Source organism: Chaetodon auriga, chromosome 9, assembly GCF_051107435.1.
Source record: "Chaetodon auriga isolate fChaAug3 chromosome 9, fChaAug3.hap1, whole genome shotgun sequence".
Taxonomy (NCBI): Eukaryota; Metazoa; Chordata; class Actinopteri; order Chaetodontiformes; family Chaetodontidae; genus Chaetodon; species Chaetodon auriga.
This window is the reverse complement of record NC_135082.1, coordinates 28,970,253-28,982,618: the sequence shown is the minus strand read 5'-3', so window position 1 is coordinate 28,982,618 and position 12,366 is coordinate 28,970,253. Positions and strand designations below refer to the sequence as shown.

General features: G+C 43.5%; 1 protein-coding gene across 1 annotated transcript; it reads left to right on the top strand.

The window, feature by feature from the left end:
* Nucleotides 1–2,513: 2,513 nt before the first annotated feature.
* Nucleotides 2,514–8,669, top strand: LOC143325711 (proteinase-activated receptor 4-like). Its single transcript, XM_076738978.1, has 2 exons — nt 2,514–2,736; nt 6,472–8,669. Exons 1-2 carry the CDS (start codon nt 2,631–2,633, stop codon nt 7,533–7,535), a joined length of 1,170 nt encoding a protein of 389 aa, XP_076595093.1. The 5' UTR covers nt 2,514–2,630; the 3' UTR covers nt 7,536–8,669.
* The last annotated feature ends 3,697 nt before the right edge of the window (nt 8,670–12,366 follow it).

Below are 12,366 nucleotides of genomic sequence, written 5' to 3'. Positions count from 1 at the left end.
CCTGACAGGAAGTGACCTGTAGAACCTCCCAGTGCACCTCAAGAACCACTTATAGGACTTAAAGACCCTGAGAGGACCCCTCTTCCAGGACTTCAGCTGGGCTGAGGCATGAACTTCACTCAGGTCCTGTATAATTTCATATTCCAACACTCAGATCAGTTACTTTATGTTTTCGTCCTTGTGATGGTCATTGTCATGGCAATGACAGAGTTGATTTAAAGGGTCTGCTGCAGAAGAATGACAAGAAAGTTACTAAAGACTTTCAGAGACAGGAAACCTGCTTATCAGCTGCTGGTGGAGACCGGAAGACAGAGAGACGCGGGGCAAGAGACAGATGGACAAACACACTACTGCAAGTGACGGGTTGCTTTGTGCCTCTTTCTAGTTGTTTTGATTCTGTGGTCATTGTGAGTCTCTTTGTGGTCATTTTGAGAGTCTCTGTCCAAGGAGGGTTTGGGGGCATCTGGACTTGGCTGTAGAATCTTGAAAACTCTTCCTCTCTGATCCAAGTAGCTTCTTCAGTTCAATCTGGTTTGTGTGGAGTCCCGGGTATTTAACCTCTGTGGGGTCGTTATCACAGTCGTTAGTGCTCCTGGCTCTGTAATGACAGTCATTAGAGTCAGAAATACTTAAATCTCCTCTGAAGGGATGAAAGGAGAGCATTGCAGGTGGAGGAGAAGTGGAGGAGTAGACCTCCTCCTCTTAAACAGCCTCTTTCACTCCTTTCAAACCACCTGTTTTCTCTGTCCAAAATAAGTATGTTGTTGTCCTCCAATGAGTGTCCCTTTTCTTTCAGGTTGAGGTGGAGGTGAACCGGTGAACTGGTGAGTCTTGACCTGAGGACTTGGTCCTCCTGTGCTGAGCCATGCATTTGTTTAATGGTTGTTAAGTTTGCTGATACACCATCTGTACACACCTCCCTGCACTGGACTGCAGACACTAGATTACTTTTCTTGTGTTTGGTGTTTGGACTTTCAGCTGGAACAGTTTCTGTCTTAGTGTTCTGCTGGCTTTGAAAAACTCAGGGATGTAGTGATTGTTGAAGATCCTCCTGAGTTTCTCAGATGTTCCAGACATGTCTGGAATGACGATGGTGTAGCATTTGTTCTGCTTTTCTTAGTGTTCTTCTTGAGTCATGAGTCTGTTCACAAAGTAGCAAAACAGAGTAAGATCATCGGTAGGAAACCTTTTTCCATTAATGGGCCATTAAAATCCTACAAGCGCCATACTCATAAGCAATTGTGTCAGGGTGGCCATGGGCCCCCTCATCCCCCAACAGCATTTGTCCTGCAACTCATCCAGTTCAGCATGTTTGTAGCTGTGATGACTCTTCAGTTTGACCTTCGTCACTGGAGGCCAGAGGTTTCCCACCCTTGAGTTAGGGTATCCAAAAGATTTAAGGTGACTCTGACAACTCTAAAGAATGTGGGTACACACACTAACAACCCAGGTGGTATCAATGACCTTGATAATGACCCCCACAGAGGACTACGCACAGCCACTCAAATGAGATTCAGAACATTTTCAAGTTTCTACAACCAAGTCCAGTAGCTCTAATATCCAACCCTCCTTGGAAAACCATGACCTGGGTGACTGAAAATCTTCAGAGGGGCGGTTGTGGCTCAGGAGGTGGGCGGTCATCTGTCAATCAGGACGTCGGTGTTTCGATCCCCGGCCTCTGCAGTCCACATGCTGAAGTATCCTTGGGCAAGATACCGAACCCCAAAACTGCCCCTGATGCTGCGTCATTGGTGTGTGAATTCATATGTCCGTCACTTTGGATAAAAGCATCTGAAATGACTGATTGTAATTGTAATTCACAGATTTGCACCTGTTCATTATTTTGCGTCTTTTTGTGGTCATTTTATGCCTCTATGTGGTCGTTTTGAGTCTCTGTGCTGCTGTGTCTCTTTCAGCGTCTTGCTCTAAATAAGACCTGCTGTGACCAGTTGCTGCTGCTGAGGTGTGATTGGACAATCACTGTTCAGGGGTGGGGTTTAGAAAATGGTCAGACAAACAGACGGGCCAGATACATTTCCTGTTTGATGAAGAAAGATAAACATTTGAAATGTTTCCATCACTGCCTGAATCACAGCGCGAGACGACCAAACACAGCCATTTGTACTTCTGTACTTGTGAGGACAAAATGCATTCTGAGTGTAACCATCACATACAAACATTTAACTGTGAGCCTACACTGAACCTAAACCTGGTTCTACCCTGACACACACACATGCACGCACACACACACACACACACACACACACACACACACACACACACACACACACACACACACACACACATCTGGATTCCATCAACAGGCAAGGCGAGTCGACAACAGCAGCTCTGAGATCAGGTAACACAAACAGACTGCTGAGCCTCAAAGCACTGATACTACTGATACTACTACTTGTGTACTACAAGAGTACTGCTGCTGTACTGTAAAGCCACAGGACTGTTAGAGGAAGAGGAAGAGAGCAGCTGCTGTTGAGTTAAACAGAAAACACCCAGAGAGAGAAGGAGAAGGAAAACTGTTGGAAACAGAAGAAGTGTGACAGGAAGTGGGAGAAGGAACAAGAAAAGAAGAAGAAGAAGAAAAAGTTGAAGAATTGAAGGATAAGAAGAAGATGAAGTTGCTTTTTGGGACTCTGGTCTTGGTCTCTCTGTTGTCGTCCCTCTGCAGCGTCTCTCCGTCCTCTCGTCCTGCAGACGAATGCTCCGGCATGGCTGTCCGTAAGTTTTCTTCTTCTGCTTCTTCTTTTGAACACATGGGCAGGTAGAGACAGGTAGGCAGCAGCCCCTGTTTCAGATCAGGACATGTTTGTTTGAAGTGAAGACATTTTATTAAAGTGAGGACATTTTATCGAAGTGAGGACATTTTATTGAAGTGAGGACATTCTATTGAAGTGAGGACATTCTATTAAAGTAAGGACATTTTATTGAAGTGTGGACATTTTATTGAAGTGAGGACATTCTATTAAAGTAAGGACATTTTATTGAAGTGTAGACATTTTATTGAAGCAGGAACATTTCTTTCATTTGACACTAATCTCACAGCAGAATGTGACGTCCTGTTGAAGAAACTTTTGACTGGATAAGAAGATTAAATGATGAAATGAAGAATAAACTTTAACTAAACTTTATTTTTGCTTTCATCCAAGAAATGCAGCTCAAAGTGTTTCATAGCATGAACCAAGGAGACATAATAAAAACAGGGACAGAAAATTCCTGAAAACTAAGATGGAGAACAACGTTCTCTTGATAATGATGGTTAAAATAAAAGAGAATATGGATGAAAATAAATAAATGCAGAACATAAGATAAAACCACTGAATGCTGGTAATAAAATACAGTTAAAATAGGGAACATAGAATGCATAAAATGAAGTAAAATACAACATTTTAAAGAAGTGCAGCAGTGAACAAGTGCAAAAGCACCAAAGTTTCAGGCCTTCAGGATGACTCCATAAAGGCTGAAGTCAAGACATTCCACACCAACATGCCTATGAATATATATATATATATATATATATATATATATATATATATATATATATATATATATATATATATATATATACACACACACACACACACACACACACACACACACACACACACACACACACACACACATGGCCAACTGTACTGGCACAAATAACCCACAATGCTGTGGCTGGCTTCTTGGTCTGAAGTCCTGAAATCTCTCAGGTTTTTAAAATAACTTTCCCCTCTAGCTCTCTGACTGGACAGGCAAACCACTGGAGCACAGTTCTATTACTGCAGAAGTGTCGCCATCTGCAGACCCTGACATGGTCCCGAGGGGTTGTTGTCTCGAGTGTGTTGTCTTTCATTCAGTCGTGTCAGCGAGCGATGTCGCTAACCGGCTACCTGACCAGCTTATGGACTAACAGTTATGGACATAAGGGAACGTTGCGTGAGAGTTGACCTCAGCTGCCAGCCACAGAAAGTGGTTCAGGATCATCAGCATCAGCCAGTGAACTGAAGGCTCAGGTTTGTGAATCTGCACCTGAACACTGTAGGCAGTAGCAGTGAGACGGACAGGAGACCAGGCTAATGTGGAGTGCTAACTAGCTAACGCTAGTCCACCAGCGGCCCGCCAGACTATTTATTTCTGTTTATCTTTCTTCCAATCTATTGACACAAAGGGTATGTTCACCTTTCTACTCATATTAAACACCGTTAGGAAGCTCAAATCCTTGTGAATCGATTGATGGAAACCAGTCCAAGATACAATTACAACAGGAGGCTCAATAAATGCCAACATTTTTAAAACTGACGCCACACTGAGGCAACTCACCGCTGACATCTCTCAGTGATCCACAGATCAATAACACTCCAGGAAAATGGTCTGAAACATCCACAAAGGTCCAGAAGCAGTTCAAAGATTTTGTCCAAAATGTGAAAATAACCCACAAAAAGATGTTTTCTCCTTCACGTTAGCAGGCGATGAGCTCGTCTTCCACTTGTCTTCAATGTTTTCTTCATTACAACCTCCAGAAAATTAAACAGAAGGGCACCATCCTGTCTCCAGTTACTCTCTTCAAATGACACCTCACTTGACCAATCACGATGTGCCATCTGAAGCCTAGCAACCAGAGAAAGCAATAATAGTCTTACTTTAACAGAAGGGCCTCTTTCTCCTCTTCCATGTGAAGATGAAACCAATCACTACTGGATTTTGCAGATGACTGACACTTTGAATAACCAGTGACATTCTGAACATGCAGATCTGCCACTTCAGTGGATTATTTACGGCTCCCGTTAATGAAATCACAAAGTCTGGTGCTAATAGCAATATTGTACACAATTCGAAGTGACAATTGTAGTAAATGGCCTCAATATAAAGATATATAGCCAGAATACATGTACAAATACCTTAAATATGAATATAGATGGCCAAAATTTAAATTTCAGGAATGTAAATTTAGATATTGATGATGATTATGATGATGTACAGATTTTAAGGCATTCCCAAATTTTCCCTACGGGGGATTAATAAAGTGTTATCTTCAGAATCAGAATCAGAATCAGAAAAAGCTTTATTGCCCGGTACGATTTTACACATACAAGGAATTTGTTTTGGTGAAGTTGGTGAATGACAAATGTACTAAAAATAAACTATTAAAAAGTAAAAAATATAACAATATAAATATATATACACAAGTCTGTTTGGAAACACAGTCTGTTTTTTTTCCGGAAAGAAGTTCAAGCTGCGCGTTAATGTAACGCATAGAGTTGTATCTATGTCAATGTGACAAGATGAGGCAGAGGTGGAGTGTGAAGAGTGTCGGGGGGGTTCCGGGCCTTGTTGGTAAGGCTGACAGCAGACGGGAAAAAACTGTTCTTGTGACGTGAGGTTTTGGTCCTGATGGACCGCAGCCTCCTGCCAGAGGGGAGTGGCTCAAAGAGTTTGTGTCCGGGGTGAGAGGGATCAGCCACAATCTTTTCTGCACGCCTCAGGGTCCTGGAGGCGTACAGGTCCTGAAGAGATGGGAGATTGCAGCCAATCACCTTCTCTGCAGACCGAATGACATGCTGCAGTCTGCCCTTGTCCTTGGCGGTGGCAGCAGCGTACCAGACAGTGATGGAGGAGGTGAGGATGGACTCAATGATGGCTGTGTAGAAGTGCACCATCATTGTCTTTGGCAGGCTGAATTTCTTCAGCTGCCGTAGGAAGAACATCCTCTGCTGTGCTTTCCTGATGAGGGAGCTGATGTTCGGCTCCCACTTGAGGTCCTGGGAGATGATAGTTCCCAGGAAGCGGAAAGACTCCACAGTGTCAATAGTGGAGTCACAGAGGGTGATGGGGGCGGGTGAGGCTGAGTTCTTCCTGTAGTCCACAACCATCTCCACTGTCTTTAGAGTGTTGAGCTCCAGGTTGTTCTGGTTGCACCAGGTCACTAGATGGTCATTTTTCTCATACATATCTCCTTTTGCTCAGTTGTTTAACTTTCAAACTGTTTTTAATGTTTTTCTGCTTTTGTCTCCTTTTTTTTTTCATTTTTAATTTTGTCTTGTCAGTCACCTTGTACCTTTATGTTGAAAAGGACCGAGCTACATTGCTCACCTGGTTGTTGTAAATGTTCAGAGCTTCATTCAAGGCTGGGGGTCCAGCAGCCATCTTCCTCTGAGTAAAATGATTTGAATAATCAATAAAATCAGAGTCGAGAGAATGATAATAATGAATGTATGTCCACTATTAGAGACAGGCCTTTATAATATGAAATGTTGTGGTATGTGGTGATGTGTGTTTTATATTTCATCAGCTTTTTTCATTTGAGGACTGAGCTGGATTTTGTGGTCTCATCATCAGGCATTACTGATTTCCGTGTCTACAGACAGACATGTCACATGTAGTGGTCTCTGCAGGTCTACAGACAGACCATCACATGTTCTGGTTTCTGCACATCTACAGACAGACTGATGTGTTTTCTGGTCTCTGCAGGTCTGCGGGCATTCAGGCTGAAGACAACCTGTAATTTCACCACTCTGAAGGAGAAGCAGCTAAAGGAGATCCAGGCTCCAACTACCAATCTGTACCTGCCGGTCCTCTACCTGCTGTCCTTCAGTGTGGGTCTGCCCTCCAATCTGCTGGCTCTGTGGGTCCTGCTGTTCAGGACCAAGCAGCTGCCGTCCACCACGCTGCTCATCAACCTCACTGCCGCAGACTGCTTACTGCTCCTCGCGCTGCCGTTCCGCATCGTGTACCACTTCAGAGGAAACCACTGGGAACTGGGGGAGCCTTTCTGTCGCATTGTCATGGCGATGTTTTACGGAAACATGTATGGGTCTGTGCTGTGTCTTGCACTGGTGGCTCTGGACCGATACATTGCATTGGTTCACCCGTTCGGTGCCAAGACGCTACGCAGCCGGCGAACCTCTCTGTACATGACGGCGGCAGTGTGGGCTGTGGTGCTGGCCGCCATGCTGCCGCTGCTGATGTCACGGCAGACCTACGTGCTGGATGAGCTGCGGATCACCACCTGCCACGATGCACTGCCCGAGGAGGAGCAGGAGAACTACTTCCTGCCGTACTTTGCCACCTTGTTCACTTTCTGCTTCCTGCTGCCCTTCGTGGTCATGCTGTTCTGCCACTGTGCCGTGCTGCGCACCCTGCTGGTCGAAGGCAAGCGTTACGGTCACGCCATACGGGTCACAGTGCTGGTCCTGCTGGTGTTCATTGTGTGTCTGCTGCCCAGCAACATTCTCCTCCTCCTCACCTACACGGACAGCTCACTGGATGGAGACGGCGAGGACGTTTATGTCCCCTACATGATAAGCTTAGCAGTTAGCACCTTCAACAGTTGCATTGACCCTTTCATCTTCTATTTTGTGTCAGTGGAGTTCAGGGAGAAGGCCAGGAGTGCTCTGTGTTGCCGTGGCAACTCAGAGGGCAAACCATCCTCTCTGAGCAACAACGTGTCGCACTCCTCATCATCATCAGGCCTGAGGTCAAAGGTCACCATGCTGACTAAGTCCAGTCAGTGTGGGATGTCTGAGACGGCGTGAGGAGGTGTCACTCCATCAGAGCCACATTTATCTGACAACAATGCTCACATGACTGCCGTCATCATCACAGCTGTCAATCAAACATCGGTGACATCGGATATGAAAGTTGGACTGTTGCTTTAAACTGAGAACATGTCGGTATGAAGGCAGAATTGATCACATGCACAGAAATATTTGCAGATACACACACGCTGTCAAAACATTTATTTTTTATTTTTCACCAAACAAGTCAGTGCAACATATGCACAGCAGATATATTTACATTGGAGTGAACAAAAATATGCTCACAAAAAACAGTAAACTGAAAAAGAAATTTGCAGAAAAATGTGCAGAAAAAATATATAGAAAAAAAAAAGGAGGCAAGAAAAATAATTAGGCAGCGTCTTGCCACACAGCTGGGTCTGGCCACAACACCTCGTCCACATCACAGGCAATATCTTCCTTTGCCAGACATCAAGGGAAGAAGTGCCTTGAGTGCCTTTTCCATCCCTGAATTGCACCGACATCAATTTCATCACATGCCTCTTCCATAGCCTGCACAAGAGGCTTGCGCACAAAGGGCTGCCGGTCGTGTACCCTCCACCGCCATGCCGAAAAGAATTCTTCTATGGGGTTCAGAAATGGTGACTATGGTGGGAGGTATTGCACGAGAAATGGTGGGTGGTCAGCAAACCAGTTTGGAACAGGGGCTGTACGATGAAAGCTCACGTTGTCCCATACTACAACGTACCAGTCCCTTTGATGGTCTGCATCATTCATACGTATGACATCAGCCTTTCATGAAGTAAACAGGTGTCACCCAGCTGATACACTCTGACATGGGGTGTACTACTGTCTACTGTCTAAATGTAAAAAAAAAAGGTGATCACCTGTGGTCTTTTTATAGTGCTTACTTCCTGATTGAACTGGTAACAATTAACCATTGAGGTGTTTGGCAAAGTGGCACATATATTGGCCAATTAGCTCATGTAGTGTCATTTTGAATGGCAGTGTTTCAAAATGGCAAACATGTGACTTTATGTCAGATTGTTGTGTCTTATGCAGAGAAGCGTGTTCAGTGTATTTAAAAAGTGCCATTTTGAATTGCAAAATGTGTGTAAAGCAGAAAATATGTTTAGAGTTTTGGAGACTTGAGAAGAGGTTTTGCTCTCTGTGTGTCAGTTTAAATACTTGTGCTATGCATGTCATTTGGTGTGTTAGCAATTGGAAAAATGTAAACAACACGTAATAAAGATTGCTTGACAAAAAGATCTTGATAAAATATTCAAAATATTTATATTTGAGTCTGAAGTCCTTGTGTATTGAAATAAGAGAGGAATCTGTCTCCATAAACGAGCTTAGTGAGGACACTAATTGTTAAGTTTTCACAGAGAAATTCTTTCCTGTTCTTGCTTCATGCACGACTTCAGTTGCCCAACAGTCCAGTGTGTCTGTTGTTGTATTTTGTGCTTCATAGATAGATAGAGAGACAGACAGACAGATAGATAGATAGATAGATAGATAGACAGACAGACAGAGAGAGACAGAGAGACAGTCTGTACATTGCAGTGAGAAAAAACATCAGTACACACATATATACATATACATACACCCACATATTACTGCCTCATACATCTTTCTCATTGGACGATCTGTTTTCCTGCTCGGTGCGTGTCCAGGGCCAGTGCGAATGCCAGAATTCAGCATTACTAATGTGAACAAGCGACCCTTGTCAGAGCCTGCAAATAAATCCAGCTGTCTTAAAAGCTGAATGAAGCCATTAGCTTCTGCCTCTCAAATGATGAGTTCCTCATCTTCATCAGTTTCCTGTCAGGTGGGAAGGAAGAGGAGAGACGACCTGTGGACGCATCCCCAATGAGGACGGTTCAAGGTGGGCGAAAAAAAGACACCACAGTGTCTGCTGAGGTAGAGATCAATTATGTCTGTTGACTGATTTGATAACGTGTAGATGTGTTAATATTTTTGTTAATTCCCTCTCAGGAATAAATTTCATGTTAGTACAGCTCAAAGTTCATTGTGGATTCAGGGCGACAGCGATTAACTTACCTTGTCTGTAACATTTTCAGCCTCAGTAACTTAACACAGTTCAGCTTTGCTTACTTCTCACTGGAACTCTTACATCCTTCAGCCGAGTCCATTGTACAGTCACACCGCAGACTTGTATTCCTCTGGTGGCAGTGCTATAACAGCATCATCTAGTTCATAAAACAATCAGCATTGTTGTCACGGAGGAATTTGAAGTCATTATTACTAACTTTTAACTCTAGAGGCCACAAAGCACTAATCAGTTCATCGATAGTATTAATGCTGATGCAGTCTGCTTCAGATCCAACAAATCAAACTCGCTGGTTAAGTTCAAGTGAAGTTTAAGGTTAAGGTTAAGTTGGTTGGAAATATTGTTGTCAGCTGTTGATCCACAGCAGGGTTACTGTGGCATGACTAGGTTTTATTTTTCAAAATATGACAGAGTGTGAATTTAGAGTTTTTGCCTGTTGCTTGAACACTTTTTGCAAAACTTGGCTCACTGTGTCAAAACTCTACACACAAGCAAATCAGACCCAACACTGCGAAATGAGGCGTTCACATCTGTGTCAAAGTGAAACTCTGCTATCAAAACCAACAGTCCTTTGTCAAAATGACTCTCTGATGACAACAGGATACACACTTCCATCATACAAATACACTTTCAGATCAGAGCAACACACTATGTACTTTCTATAAAACACTGCAGTCTTTCATTTCCACTGGTTTATTCATCCTGTGAAGGTTTGTGACACAGTTTCTGTTTTTCTCCAACAAACCAAAACCAAAAATGAAAAGTGCTGTAATAGAATTACTGTAAGGTTACAAAGTACATCAACTCAATACTGTGCATCACAGTACTATACAGTACAGTACATGCAGTAAAGAGAACAGGAAAGAAAAACAACCCTTAAGCTTGGTTTAGGCTTCGGGGTCGCGGCGACGCCGTACCTAAGGCGTACACCCTACGCCGTCACTGAGCATTCGTAGTTCTGCGTCGAGGGAACGCGTTGCTCCGCAATTCACCGCCAAGCCGCTAGGGGGGTGCGGCTGTGTCTTTGTATGGTTTCGGGGGGCTCTTGCTGCCGCGAAGAGGAGTTGTAGAGGTGGTCGTACTTGCGTACCTCCTCGATAATTCTTTCTTCGGCTTGGTTCAGTTTTTCTTGTAGCTCTCACCACAGAAACTTTGAAAATGGCGGTGTTGTTGTGCTGCGACCATCGGGCTGCGACTGAACCGAAAATTACGTTCTGAACGGACCAATCACAGTCCTCGACGTTCACGTCACTACGCGTGAACGTCACTTTACTACGCTTTACTACGCTTTACTCTAATACAGTTTTCTCAATTGCTAAGACACAATTCCTGGAACAACTCACCATTTTCTCAAATCTTCACACACAATTTTAAAAACTCACACCCAACAGTGCAAACATCTAACTTCTGGGTCCCAATCAGTTTTTACCCTCAGACAATACACACAAGCTGCCAAAACACAGACTACATGAGTGTTTGTTACACACAGGAGGGATTAATTCAACACACTGCCACCAAAATGTCAAGAATAGGGTTTATTCACAGCATTTCCATATTGAGCACATATACAGGTTCATCAGCATTGGCATCGACCTCTGCATGGTTGGGATCCATTGTTCCAAAGGACATGAACATGTCTCTGGGCTCTATCTCTAGGCTCTGATTAATGTGTTAACAATTTTTAGGCTGAGTGTTTTCACCTGGAGAAGGGGGTGGTCTCTGAGTTTAGGTTATGATAACTTGAGTTCATTATATTGAGAGCATGTGTTTGCTGAATGAACACATGCAATGAATGATTTATTTGGCCACTTTTGTGTAAGGTTTTTGCAGAAAGTGTTTTTAATATTGAGTCACGTGTGGAAACAGGTGAATTGTGTTTTTGGTTATGGGAAATGTGTGTGTGCTTCTGGGAATGACGAAAAGGTTTGGTTTTTTGTGCTACAGGAACCAGGTTTTGTGTTTTAGCAATCGAGACAAAATGTAACGCTCACTCGATTTGTTGATGAGTACTTCCTGTCTGCATGTGTTTGTTGCACAGCTGGTGGAGACGGATTGCATTGTTTGCTCTGACTGTTTCTACAATGGTGAGTTTCTGCTGTTGGGTGAACAGGCTTTGTGTCCACCAACCAGAAGGTCTTCAGCCATTCTGTAGGACAATGAAACCACGAATTCTTATTGGTTTGGTTCTTTTTTACAGTACTGTATATACTGTACTTTACTGTATATACCACGCACAGTACTGAAACTTCTCAATATAATCACTGCAGGGAGCGTTAGCCAGCTGTTGCTGAGCTGAGGCCTATTTGTGGGGAATAAAGGGGACTGTTCAGTGTACGGTTACACTGTGTTTGAGGTAAAGTAACACAAACTTCAAGTTTTGTTACTCTAAACATGTGTCAATAGTGTTCAAGCAATGGACAAAAACTGTAATATATGAAATGAACATTGACCTGTGACAGGATGTGATGCAGCGAGCGACCAGCAGGTGGCAGCAGCTTTCAGCAGGTAATCAGTTCTTCAGCTTTCTTTAGTGTGTGTGTGTGTGTGTGTGTGTGTGTGTGTGTGTGTGTGTGTCTTTGTGAGGTCCAACTTGATCTTCAGAAGAAACATTTTTAGAAAGTGAAGACATTTTGTTTTGTCTTTGTTTTTTGGACTTTGGACTTCATTAGAAAAGGTGGAAAACTGACGTGTGAGAACACAAACTGCCAAAGGCCTGAAGTCATTACAACATTACCATCATTGGAACTTCCTGCTCGTGTCAATGTCAGAGTCCTG

Coding starts and splice junctions, on each gene's coding strand:
- LOC143325711 (XM_076738978.1), top strand. CDS start 2,631: ATGAAGTTGCTTTTTGGGACTCTGGTCTTGGTCTCTCTGTTGTCGTCC. Junction 2,737..6,471: donor ATGCTCCGGCATGGCTGTCC/GTAAGTTTTCTT, acceptor TGGTCTCTGCAG/GTCTGCGGGCATTCAGGCTG.